Source organism: Astatotilapia calliptera, chromosome 18, assembly GCF_900246225.1.
Source record: "Astatotilapia calliptera chromosome 18, fAstCal1.2, whole genome shotgun sequence".
NCBI classification, from domain to species: domain Eukaryota; kingdom Metazoa; phylum Chordata; class Actinopteri; order Cichliformes; family Cichlidae; genus Astatotilapia; species Astatotilapia calliptera.
The window spans coordinates 6478547-6490667 of NC_039319.1; the positions used below are offsets into that span (position 1 = coordinate 6478547).

At 41.1% G+C, this 12121-nt stretch overlaps 1 protein-coding gene across 1 annotated transcript in view; it reads right to left on the reverse strand.

The window, feature by feature from the left end:
• The window catches only part of LOC113010775 (cyclin-Y-like), a 25518-nt gene extending 18146 nt beyond the window's left edge, over positions 1–7372 (reverse strand). Inside the window, exon 1 of the mRNA XM_026149980.1 lies at positions 6664–7372. Within this exon, the coding sequence (XP_026005765.1) occupies positions 6664–6817 (154 nt within the window). The 5' untranslated portion in view covers positions 6818–7372. The remainder of the gene's footprint in view (positions 1–6663) is intronic.
• Positions 7373–12121: the final 4749 nt, after the last annotated feature.

The following is a 12121-nucleotide window of genomic DNA, read 5'->3' on the forward strand; positions in this document are numbered from 1 at the left end:
AGCTTTCTTGTCTTTATGTCAGTGGCTTCTATCTCCTCCTTTGGCCAGCCTATTACCCCAGCAGGGTACCTGATCACGGGCAGGGCGTACGTGTTGATGGCCCGGATCTTGTTCTTACCATTCAGCTGACTCCTCAGGACTTGCCTGACCCTCTGCAGGTACTTGGTGGTTGCAGCTTTTCTAGCGGCCTCTTCATGGTTCCCATTTGCCTGCGGGATCCCCAAGTACTTGTAACTGTCCTCTATGTCTGCAATGTTGCCTTCTGGTAGTTCAATCCCCTCAGTTCTGACTACCTTCCCTCTCTTTGTTACCATCCGACTACACTTCTCCAGTCCGAACGACATTCCAATGTCATTGCTGTATAGCCTGGTAGTGTGGATCAGTGAATCGATGTCTCGTTCACTCTTGGCATACAGCTTGATGTCATCCATGTACAGGAGGTGGCTGACAACTGCTCCGTTCCGTAGTCGGTATCCGTAGCCAGTCTTGTTAATGATCTCACTGAGGGGGTTCAGGCCTATGCAGAACAGCAGTGGGGACAGAGCATCTCCTTGGTAGATCCCGCACTTGATGGTGACTTGTGCTATGGGCTTGGAGTTGGCCTCTAGTGTTGTACGCCACATCCCCATTGAGTTCCTGATGAAGGCTCTTAGGGTCCCATTGATCTTGTACAATTCTAGGCATTCCAGTATCCAGCTGTGGGGCATTGAGTCATAGGCCTTCTTGTAATCAATCCAGGCAGTGCACAGGTTGGTCAGTCTGGTCTTGCAGTCTCGGCTGATTGTTCTGTCTACCAGTAGCTGGTGTTTTGCGCCTCTGGTATTCTTGCCAATTCCTTTCTGTGTCCCGCTCATGTATTGACCCATGTGCCTGTTCATCTTAGCCGATATGATGCCTGACAGGAGCTTCCATGTAGTACTGAGGCAGGTTATTGGTCGGTAGTTGGAGGGGACCGGTCCCTTCTTGGGGTCCTTGGGGATCAGGACCGTCCGGCCTTCAGTTAGCCATTCCGGGTGTCTCTCGTTAACTAGCAGCTGGTTCATTTGTGCTGCCAGACGCTCGTGGAGTGCAGTTAGCTTCTTCAGCCAGTAGGCGTGAACCATGTCGGGCCCTGGTGCTGTCCAACTCTTCATACTGGAGACCCTTTCTTGGATATCTGCCACTGTGATGGTTACTGGACCCTGTTCAGGGAGGTCGCTGTGGTCTGCCCTCAGATCCTCTAGCCACTGAGCATTGCCGTTATGGGTTGCATCCTTCTCCCATATGCTCTTCCAGTATTGCTCCGTCTCCAGCCTTGGTGGTGCTGTTCTCTTATTGTTCCCTTGCCACTGAGAGTACACCTTTGCTGGTTCTGTGGAGAACAGCTGGTTTATTCTCCTGCCTTCTATCTCTCTGGTGTACCTCCCCAAGCGGCTGGCCAAGGCTGTGAGTCTTTGCTTGGCAGTTTCCAAGGCCTCAGGTATGGACAGCTTGCTGTATTTCTTAGGCACCTTATTCGTCGCACCTTTCTGCAACTCCGTTAGTTGGCTAACCTCTCTCCGTGCTACTTTGATCTTGCCCTCTAGCCTCCTTCTCCATGGAGGGTACTGGCCCTTGTGGCTGTTCAACTTGTAGCCAAGCATCTCACTGATCACTGCTGCCGTATTGTAGATCAGCTTGTTAGTGTCGGTAATCGTGGTTGTAGGTATTGCCCGTAGTGCTGCATTAACATCATCTAGCAGACCTTCTGAGGGTACTTCACGTAATCTTGGTAACCGGCTACGGGGGATCCAGGTTTCAAGCTTGGCCATGATCCTATTTTTCAGGTCAGTTCCTCTCGCACTCAACGATCCTTCTCCTATCACACTTGGGGCTATGTACCCAATCTCGGGTGGGGGTGATGATATCTCCCCCCTGACCTGGCGTCCTGACTCCTCCTTGCCGTAGCATTTGTGTTGTACCTCGTCAATCTCTAGCTGTGAGAGCAGTCCCTTCTTTCGAATGTTGGAACACTGAGCTACTAGTTGTTTCGCCGTCATTGTGGATGTTGGGTATCGAAGAATCCATAGGTCCCTCATCCTATTCATGTAGCCCCTTCCGCCGGGGTTACTTGCGTAGTAGCATTCCAACAACGCCCTGTTTTCGTCCCTTGCCCACCGATGCCTTCTTGTTCCAGTAGCCCACTTTTCGTCAGGGTGCCCTGGTTCCTCAACACCTGACGCGGACCTTGTTGATCCGGGCGACGTCCGAGCCGGCATGCCTTCATATTTATCTGTCTCGCTCATGTCTGCGGTAGGCTTGCTTAGCATAGGGGGTCTAGCCTTAGGACCCTTACTGGATACAGACGCCCCAGGCAGGAATCGAACTTGCGACCCTCTGCTCCAAAGGCGTGTAGTCTAACCACTACGCTATCCAGCAGCTGGATATATATATATATATATATATATATATATATATATATATATATATATATATATATATATATATATATATATATATATATGTATATATATATATATATGTATATGTATATATATATATATATATATATATATGTATATGTATATATATATATGTATATATATATTATTTTATTTTATTTTTGTTTCCTTCCACCCCCCATACAAATATAAGCATGTGAGTTGATGTGTGATGCCTTACAGGAACAGAAAGACTTGTTTTAATAGAGAAACACAGACAGCTTTGTCAAAGAAAGGCAGATCATGCGACAGCTTTGTCTCTCATTCTCACTTTCTTTATCTTTTCCCTCCAGGACTGGTGTCTCGCTATATATGCAGAATGTTTTCACAGCACAAACCACATGTCAGTTTCTCAACATTTTAGCTTCTATTTCAGGCTTTAAGCCAGCTTTATCCCTCGTGAGATCACAACAGCTAAAAAAGTACAAATGTGAAGGAGCATTGGGCCAGTTCAGCGTGAATAAGATAAAAAGCAGCAATAATCAGTGTCATTTGACATGCTCATCTTTAAAACTGGTGTTATGAAAGTAGGTTCCTAACCAGTGTAAGGAGAACTGCACCAAAATAAATGCATCCTTGCATGTCAAAATAGCAACAAGTGAAATTCTCCTTTTTAAGACAGCATTCAAGGTCCCAGGTTAGTGAAATGATGGTGTTATGTAGTGAAGCGTTTATCTGTCATTATAAACAGAGCATGCTGGGAGGTCACTTCAGGACTCTAACACTAAAATCCCCCAAGTGACATAATAGCCCACACTGACTCAGACACAACTGTTTAAGGTTGAGGCACTGGAAAAACATCAGTCAAGCTATCAAGATATTTTAATCAAACTGAATTTCCAAGAAAGGCATCTGGTCGTTTCACGCCAACTCACCTAGTTCATGTCATGGGGAAAGAATTACGTGAGGACTTTATTCAGTTAATAGACCAAGCACAATCATACATCTCTACTTCAAATACTTTTTTGAACATTTTTTAATACTTTGGAGATAATTTATAAGACCTTCCAGTTCTATGATTATGTATGTCTTCCTGCACTATAGGCTGTTTGTTCTCATTTGGTGACCACTGAGCCCCTCATCCAGCTTCAACAATCCCAGCACGCTTCCCCTTCAGACCCTCTGTTCATCACTGAGTCGCCACCACGTCGTTTCCAGACTCTGGGTCCTCTCTCACATCCATCTAGTTCTCTTATTGTCTAGGATTTCTCCTGATCGCTACACACAGAAGTCAGACGCAATTTCCTCCGAGCAAAAAAGAAAAATCTGAATTCAGATAAAATTATTACTCAACAAACATGATTTTCGTATTAGTTGTTCTTCTCCAGATTCCTCGAAACCAAAGTGATTTGAAACAACTCAGGCTGAACTATGCCTGCCAAAGCCTGTCGGAGAAAGAGCTCAAACACTGTATAATAATGGTTTTCTCTTGATTATCTTGTTTTCATAATCGGAGGAAACCATAATTGCAACTGGGCTTAAATTTAATTACAGTTATGGTTTCCTACCATAATAACAAACTCAAGATAGAAACATTACATGTAATCTCCTCTGTGAGATTATTTCAATAAATAAATTTTATTTACTGTTACTAAAAATCTTCTATGATTACTATGCAGGGGAACATGATCTTTTCTTATCTATCTCTAACAGTTTGCATAAACAAAACTTCTAATTCCCTTCTAAGCAGCTTGAAAGCCTCTGATGAAAACCACTGCACATCCTCAGATAACCTCTGTGCACCAAAACAACATTTTCTCATTTCTGTGAACTTTGAATTCAAGCACAACTAACTTTTTGCTCAGTAGGAAGAATAATCGGTCAAGGGCTTTAAAAATTGAGACATTCTATCAGCCTGCTAAAGTCATAGGAAAACAGCCACAAGCATGGATGACAGCATTGCTGGTTGTTTGTAAGTCAGCTGAGAGAAACAACAACTGAAAAAAAGCACATTTCTCCAACAACATCAGAGCATTTCGAGCTTCATTCAGATGTATCAAGAATCAAGGGATAGTAGTTAGTTCATGGCCAAATGATCCGTCAGATCCAACATTAAATTAAACACCAAAGAAAATCTGCTGCTTCGACAAAGACAACGCGATCTTACGATGTTACGATGAGCTCTGGGAAAATGGTGATAACAATTTTTCTGTTTTAATTAAAAATTAAAACGATAACTGACCCTGACCTCCCTACATGTACTCCCATTTAATACTGCAAAGTCAGCCCATTCACTACAAGGCACGCGATGATTTGAAAGCAGCATGTCGTGCTCTAAATTGAGGCGTTAATTCTTGGCAATCAACTGTCCCTTGAGGCTTCTTGTATCTGCTCTGACACAGGCTCACAGCTGCCTCTTTTTTGGGAAGGGACGAAGACTTCTTTCTTTTTTTCTGATGTTGCAGATTCTAATGAAGCCCACTAATCTGTCTGTGAATTCATAACAGTCCGAACACATTAGACACGCTCCGGTTTCAATCACCGCACCGCTGAGACAGACGGCCTCTCAGCGCGAGTAATCTTTATCCTCACCAGAAATGACAGTCGACTCTGAATCTTCATCATGGCTCTTTTCTTTCTCCGTTAGAAAGAGCATCTGCCTCCACGCTCAGACAATTATGCATCCGATTAAAGCAATGGTCCAAAACATATTGGGGGGGAGATTTCGACTTCTCCATGCAATGTTTTCAGTGATCTTAAAGCTGCCTTGTCACAGATACTGAAGATATATTATCAACATTACCCTGCTGTAATGCAAAGCACTCAAGTCAGTAGTCTCCACAAATACCATGCAGAACATAAGTTGAATCTTTACAAGAGGAAGTGACATCGCTGATCAATAAAAGGCAGGTCTCTCACCATGCTGACTCAGTGTGAATAATGAAGGTCAATAGGCTTCCTATAGCAAAATATGTAAGGGAATATGGCTCCAAATGTTTTTAATTCATGTGCACTCAGATTTAAGACAACAGACACGGTTCTTCTAATGTGCTGCTGAGATGTTTCTTCTTTCGGGTTGTTTTCTGCTCTTCTTGAGCTTTGCAGTTATGCAAAGATTTGGCAAAAGAAATCAACACATCTAAAACAAGATTAGATCGGCAGGTGAGAATAATTTCCTCTTTTCCCGCCTCACATGATAACCCGTACAAAGTGTTCCTGGGCGAAGATCCTTTATCAGCACAGAACTGTAAACATGGCAAAGAGGAAAGATGATGCTATCAGATGTGTCAGGGCTGTCCAGCAAGTAGTGGCAAAATGTATGACTAAGAATGAGCACCTACTATGAATGTGGGACTTCTTTAAAAAGCACAGATAATGAGGCTGTATCCTGTATAACATGAATGCAGTTAATGTGGAAGAGGATTCAGAACTCTTTGATGAGCAGGTCAAATAAATTAAAAGTGACTAAAGGGGGAAAAAATAGGTCAAATGCATCTGTAAACATGGAAATTCGACCTCTTTACGTGATTTTGTACAGTTTTTGAGAAAAACCATTTATATGAAATGGTTTGCTGTTGGATGGAAATAGGCAGCCCATTTAGTAGCCACTTTCCAGCGTGAATGGGTCAATTGTAATGCATATTAGCATGTGTCAGTGGAGGGGGCTGCGTACCATGCTTGCAAAACAAAGACCGGCACAAAGACGCCTGCCCTCACGGACAGGATGTTCTCTGCAGCTCCATATCTCTCTGCAGTGCCACATGAGAAGAAAATGCACACAGATCCATGCATGTGCCCGGCTGTACTGAAGGTTGACATGTCTCTGCAGTCAATTCAGTATTTTTTGACACATAAGTAGTGCGAGCAGAGGTGGATATGTGAAAGCTACAGATTCATTTTTCAAGATTTGAAAATGGGTGTGACGTGTTTTTTATTATGTTGTTTTGAGGGTCCTTTTTGCCTTTAGACTAAGCAGAGTCACCAGAATAGAAAAGGCTCAAAACTTTCCCACAGGAATAATAAAACATTTTCATTATAACTTATTTTCATTAGTTTACTGCACCTAACTGGTACATTTGAATGTTTCACTCCATGTTATTATTAGCTGCATTTCATTTATACATATGTGTAATTAGCTTCAATTAGGCTGTTTGTTTAATTCCAAAAATTTATACCAGCCATAAACTTTTATCTTTTATCGTCATTGCGCAAAATGCAATGTTGGCACCTTAAAGGGTTTTTTGTTTGTTTGTTTTGTTTTTACCGTCAACGTTCTCCCTGTCGCTGATGTGCTGCAGGTTGCATCCCGTCTCCTCCCTACTCATATCCGACTCCTGGTGGTACGACTCCAGCCTCGAGTGGGCATTTCTGCGGAGCTTGGGGCTCCCAGACACGCAGCAAGAGGTCGTGCTCCCCATCTTTACCCGTTCACTGCGCGTACAGGCAGGAGCTGTGCATATAATCTATCCTTTCCGTTTGAAACGGAAGCTGAAACGACCCCACCGAGCCGGTGAGCGTAGATCACGAGAGCGCACTTGAAGCATCCATCGTAGCGCCCACAGATGCTGTCAGTCTTTGGTGTCCACGGTGAGGCTGTCACGGGAGATAAAGATGACACTTCTCTAGAAGCCAGAGTAAATAACGGGCCGACCTACACCGCTACCACAGGAATAGTACAACCCGGAGTATCCCGTGCAGCACCGCTGATGATGTGAGCGACGACGGGCGCACGGTGATGTGTGGATCGGTGTTGAGGCTGGCTGTCAGCGCGATACAGCGACGGGGAGGGTGTAAATCCCGAGAAAAGGTTCCGGTTCAAGTGGGTGGATACAAATGAGACAGCAAAGAGAGAGGCTAAGGGGCGAGAGAGCTGATTTAATGATTTATTATTGTTAATTAATGATGGTATTTAATCCCTAATGTCGAAAGGTCCATTTATCTGCGTCTGTCTTTAATTTAATAATCCACCATTAAATAGATGGATCCATCTTTAAGAAGCAAATAGACATTTGCAGGTTTTTACAGAAATGCTGTGTAAATGAGGTGTTACACGATGGTTTGTGCCTATGTGTTAATTTTAAAGAGAAATTGTCTTATTGTGACAGAATAATGCTAAATCTTTGTTATTGTAGACCAGGTTAAATGAGGCCAACTTCAATGATCAGATGAAAACAAGCATTTTATAATCATTACACTCATAAACTGTTTTGTCGTTAAAACCTTTGAAGTTCGTGTTTTCCCAGCTCTGTGAAGCATCGGGCTATTTTGAATAAGCACAAGCGAACAATTAAAACAATTACATTTTTTTTTAAAAAATCGTGTGTGGGTGGCTGGCAATGCAGGACTATATGATACAAAAAAAATCTTAAGATTGTCAGCAGTCAAAGCACAATAAGACACACTCATGACCAGAGATGGGCAGTAACGCGTTATTGTAATCCGATTACTTTTTTCAAGTAACGAGTAAAGTAAGGGATTACTATTGCAAAAACGGTAATTAGATTACGTTACTTTCCCGTAGGAACACTGCGTTACTAAAACCGTGATTTTTTTGCAAGAATGTCTCATGACAGTGACATAAGCAAGTGCGATGTTTGTGACAACAGCTGTGAGCAGATCAACAATGGATCATATATTGAGTCCGAGAGAGTATGAGCGTGCAGCGTTTAAAGTGTGGAAGTACTGACCTTACTTTGAGTTTGATTCCATAAAAAGTGACAAAAACATTAGCGTCCGTTGTGCGTGGGAAGAAAACTTATTTTTACAGCGAAAAAAACCCCTAAAAAATGGGAAACTCACAGAGAAACTCGCGGATTCTTCCACTGACCGCCGCGGCACACCTGCACCAGGGTAAGCCTCCGCCTATGCCACTCCTGCTTTACAGGTGAAAATAGAGCAACAGGACCGCTAGTCTTTGATTTTATTTATTTTCTGCTGTGTTTTACTTGCATCTATTTGAAAGAGTGAGTGTAAACACACAAAAAAAAAATTTATGTGCGGGAATGTGCAGAAAATAGGTTTAAATATTAAACAAATTTCTTCCAGTCAGAGAATGTTGCATATAATTACATTTTTGCTTGATGCATAAAGTTAAAAGATTAAAACTAATAAAACAAGTTTTAAAAAGAGACTTTTCCATTTGATTACATTTTGTTTTGTTTACATATTGAGGATTATGTAGAAAAAGTAGAATTGGGCTGAAAGAGCTATCGCTTTATCACCTATTCAGGTTGTAAATCGTGTTTTTAAAAAGTAACTAAGTAATTAATTACTTTTGAAAATAAGTAATCAGTAAAGTAACGGGATTACTTTTTTGGGGAAGTAATCAGTAATTAGTTACTGATTACTTTTTTCAAGTAACTTGACCAACACTGCTCATGACTGAAATGATTTTATTCACAGGTTAAATCTTTTATTATTAAAAACAGATGATTTGAAATAGTAACCCACGCTGTCAATCATTGTGCATGTGTGATGTGAACCACATTTATGCATGTTTATGATGCATGTATACAAGAATCTAGGACAACTTTTGAGTGTGTACAAAATTAACCAGTGTTTCCACCAGAGTGCAGATCAGGACCAAATTATCAACTTAAGTAGGTTATTATTTAGTCAGAGAAATCACGCTTGAAATACTTTATTACAGCAGCAGAATACAGTAGAGTTTGGCTCCCAGACTCAAAGTCCAAATATGTTACATTATGAAGCAATTACGTCGGTCACGGCAGATGGCTGCTCCTCCCCGAGCCTGGTTCTGCTGGTGGTTTCTTCCTGTTAAAGGGGAGTTTTCCTTCCCAATGTCACAGAGTGCTTGCTCATAGGGGGTCATGTGACTGTTGAGATTTCTTTGACTGTACATTTCTAAAAACTTTCCTTGACAGTTAGTCCTTGGAGAACCAAATGGAGAAAGTACTCGTCATTCTCAAATAACACAACAATTCTTTACTGGGTTACATCTTGTCAGTGATTTTTCCGTGTTATACATTTCTGCAGGTGAAAATGTAGCATCATAGTGCTGACAAAATAAGCACCTACAGCCAATCAAGATATAAGAAATAACACGTCATCTGAACATAAAGGTTTAATTTAAAAAAAAAGTTTGACAGAGATAAAAAGTGAGAGATAATTTAAATGGTAAATGGCCTGCATTTGTATAGCGCTTTTCTAGTCCATAGGACCCCAAAGCGCTTTACACTACATTCAGTCATCCACCCATTCACACACACATTCACACAATTTATATACTTTAAATAGCAACACTTGAGATAACAAGCACTATTCCTAGCTATCAGTTGGTTGCATATCACAGAATTTCGCATCTTTCTCCAGGAATACTTTGATTTTGAAATCTCTGTGTTCTCCAGACGCAGTGAACATTACAAATAGCTCCTGCTCTGACTCAGTTACACATGAAAAATGAGGTAATTATTTACAACACATTAAAAAAGGGAGATAGAGTTGAATCTGTGTATTACTTAGATCCATGTACACCAGGCCAAACTAAGAGACTCGTAATTTAGCACCAAATCGATGATCAGAAACATTATTTCTTTAACGTATACAAGGTATAATGTTTTTGGTGCTAACATTAAAACTGGGATAAGGAAGGGAACACTATTAGAAAATCTGTAGACAAGAATTTTTTTTTCAGGTGTTACTTGGACAATTACTCTGTATGAAACTGTAAAAGAGTATCACATAGATTATCTGATCGCTGTCAGTAAAATCATTTTGTTATAAAAACTGAATCGAATGTGTTTTATAAGTTCTGGTAATTTTTTTAACACATGAGGGCCATCGACATTTTTCAGAGTAAAAAAAAAAAAAAATTAGTAGTAGTAGTATAATTATGAGAGGGTAGTTGCAGTATCGTGTACTGAACAGCAGAGGTCCGCCTTGACTTCTTCAGTGGAGGCGCTGTTCATGTTGTCAAGGTAGTGGGCCCCAGTTTACTGGTAGGCAGCCAGTCTCTAGGTGGAAATTTCCACTCAAACCACACTTGACCAAAGGCCATGAAGATGTTTGAAAAGAGTGATAATGAAACATTAAATAGACTCCCACGCTTAAAAATTTCCATTTTGGTTTGTTCTTCTGTAAACAGCATAAAAGTAGGGGTCATAAACAGCTTGGCTTTAGAGTTTGGGTAAATTGTTCCACAAGTTTGACTTGGAATTTATATATTTGCTTTTTAATTAGGATGTTAATATGTGTGTTAGCTTTAAGAATATTTTTGGTGCTGCATCGTTGGGGAGTTGCAAAGTCTTTTCATGCACAGCAGCGTTCAAGGTTTCCCTCTGAGGCATTTTTCTCCAATCCGCTGTGTGTGAGTGTGTGTGAGTGTGTGTGTGTGTGTGAGAGAGAGAGAGAGAGAGAGAGAGAGAGATGTTTTTGGCAGTAGGTGTGTGTGTAACAGAGAGTGAAGCTGTATTTCGGTAGTTGAATCCACAGTGCAGAGCACAGAATACGTGTGCATGCATAATTCATTTTGGTGAGTGTATGAGACTGCAACATATGGTATAAGGTGAAGAGATCAATCCAATTTAAATTAAAAATCACACAGAATTATCTGTGCTTTTATCACCATCAACCCCTTTGAGGTCACTGTTATATTGCTATGAGGTTGCTATGGAAACTGTCCTCATTTGCTTCCACTGTTAAGAGTAATTTCGTTCTAAAAATTTTAGTTGGCTCATGAAGCAGCTTTTCAGCTTCATTATTTCTCGGTAGTTTGTTTTTATCTTAAACAGCACACTATAAATACGTGTCTTTAGAAGAAAGGTATTATTTAAAACATTTGTTTTCTGCCCTCTTAGAAGATGTTTTTTTTTCTTTACATTCCATCTAATGTGCTTTGACGCAAACAAGGTTTATTACTTTCCAAAGAGGAACTAACCTTTGGTTTGCTTGGGGAAGCAAAATAAAAGCTGAGGTTTGTTACTCTTCAGCCTGCACATTACATAATCTGTGACCTTTAGGCGCTGGAGGAAATTTTAAACAGGTACAAACACACTGTCCCTGCCATTAGAGTTACAATAGGATATACACAAAGACAAAACTGCTACTCTTTTGCAAGGAAAAGTACTACAAACCTTTAGGAATGTCTTGGTGATACAGTAGCAACATGCTTTATAACTTAGATGCTGAACTTAAGTGCAGCATCAGGATGGAGAAGGCACTGGTTGCTTGATTTGGTACATTTTAGATACAAAGAAATCACTTTAACCAACAAAAAGATGAAACGACTAACATAAAATCTGCCCTGCAACATCACTGAAAATAGACTACAACACTGAGACTAATGAGCCAAGCTGATCTTTATCACTGTAACCTTAAACTGAGCTTAGTTCAGGGAGGTCAAGCTTCGCCCACGGTCCCAGTGTATCAGCTCAGCCTAGCTAATGCCTCAGCCGATCCAGTTTTGTGCATCCTGCTCCCAAATCTCATACTTCACTCGTGTTAGCCTTCTTACAGTTGTTGCTACCTCTGCAAGCCATTGTGCAGCCCTCCTCCACCCCCGAGTTTTCGATTTAATCAGTGTAAAGTCCGCAGCCAGTGTTGCTGATGTTTTCATGCTCCACATGAAAGTGTAGGGAGGTCCCAGAAGAGAGCCATACCTTCAACTGTAAATTACTGCAGAAGGAAATATCAGTCTTCTTATGAGAAAAGTATGCCTGACTAGCACGAATGAATATGGCAAATATTTGCCATCAAGGCTTTTA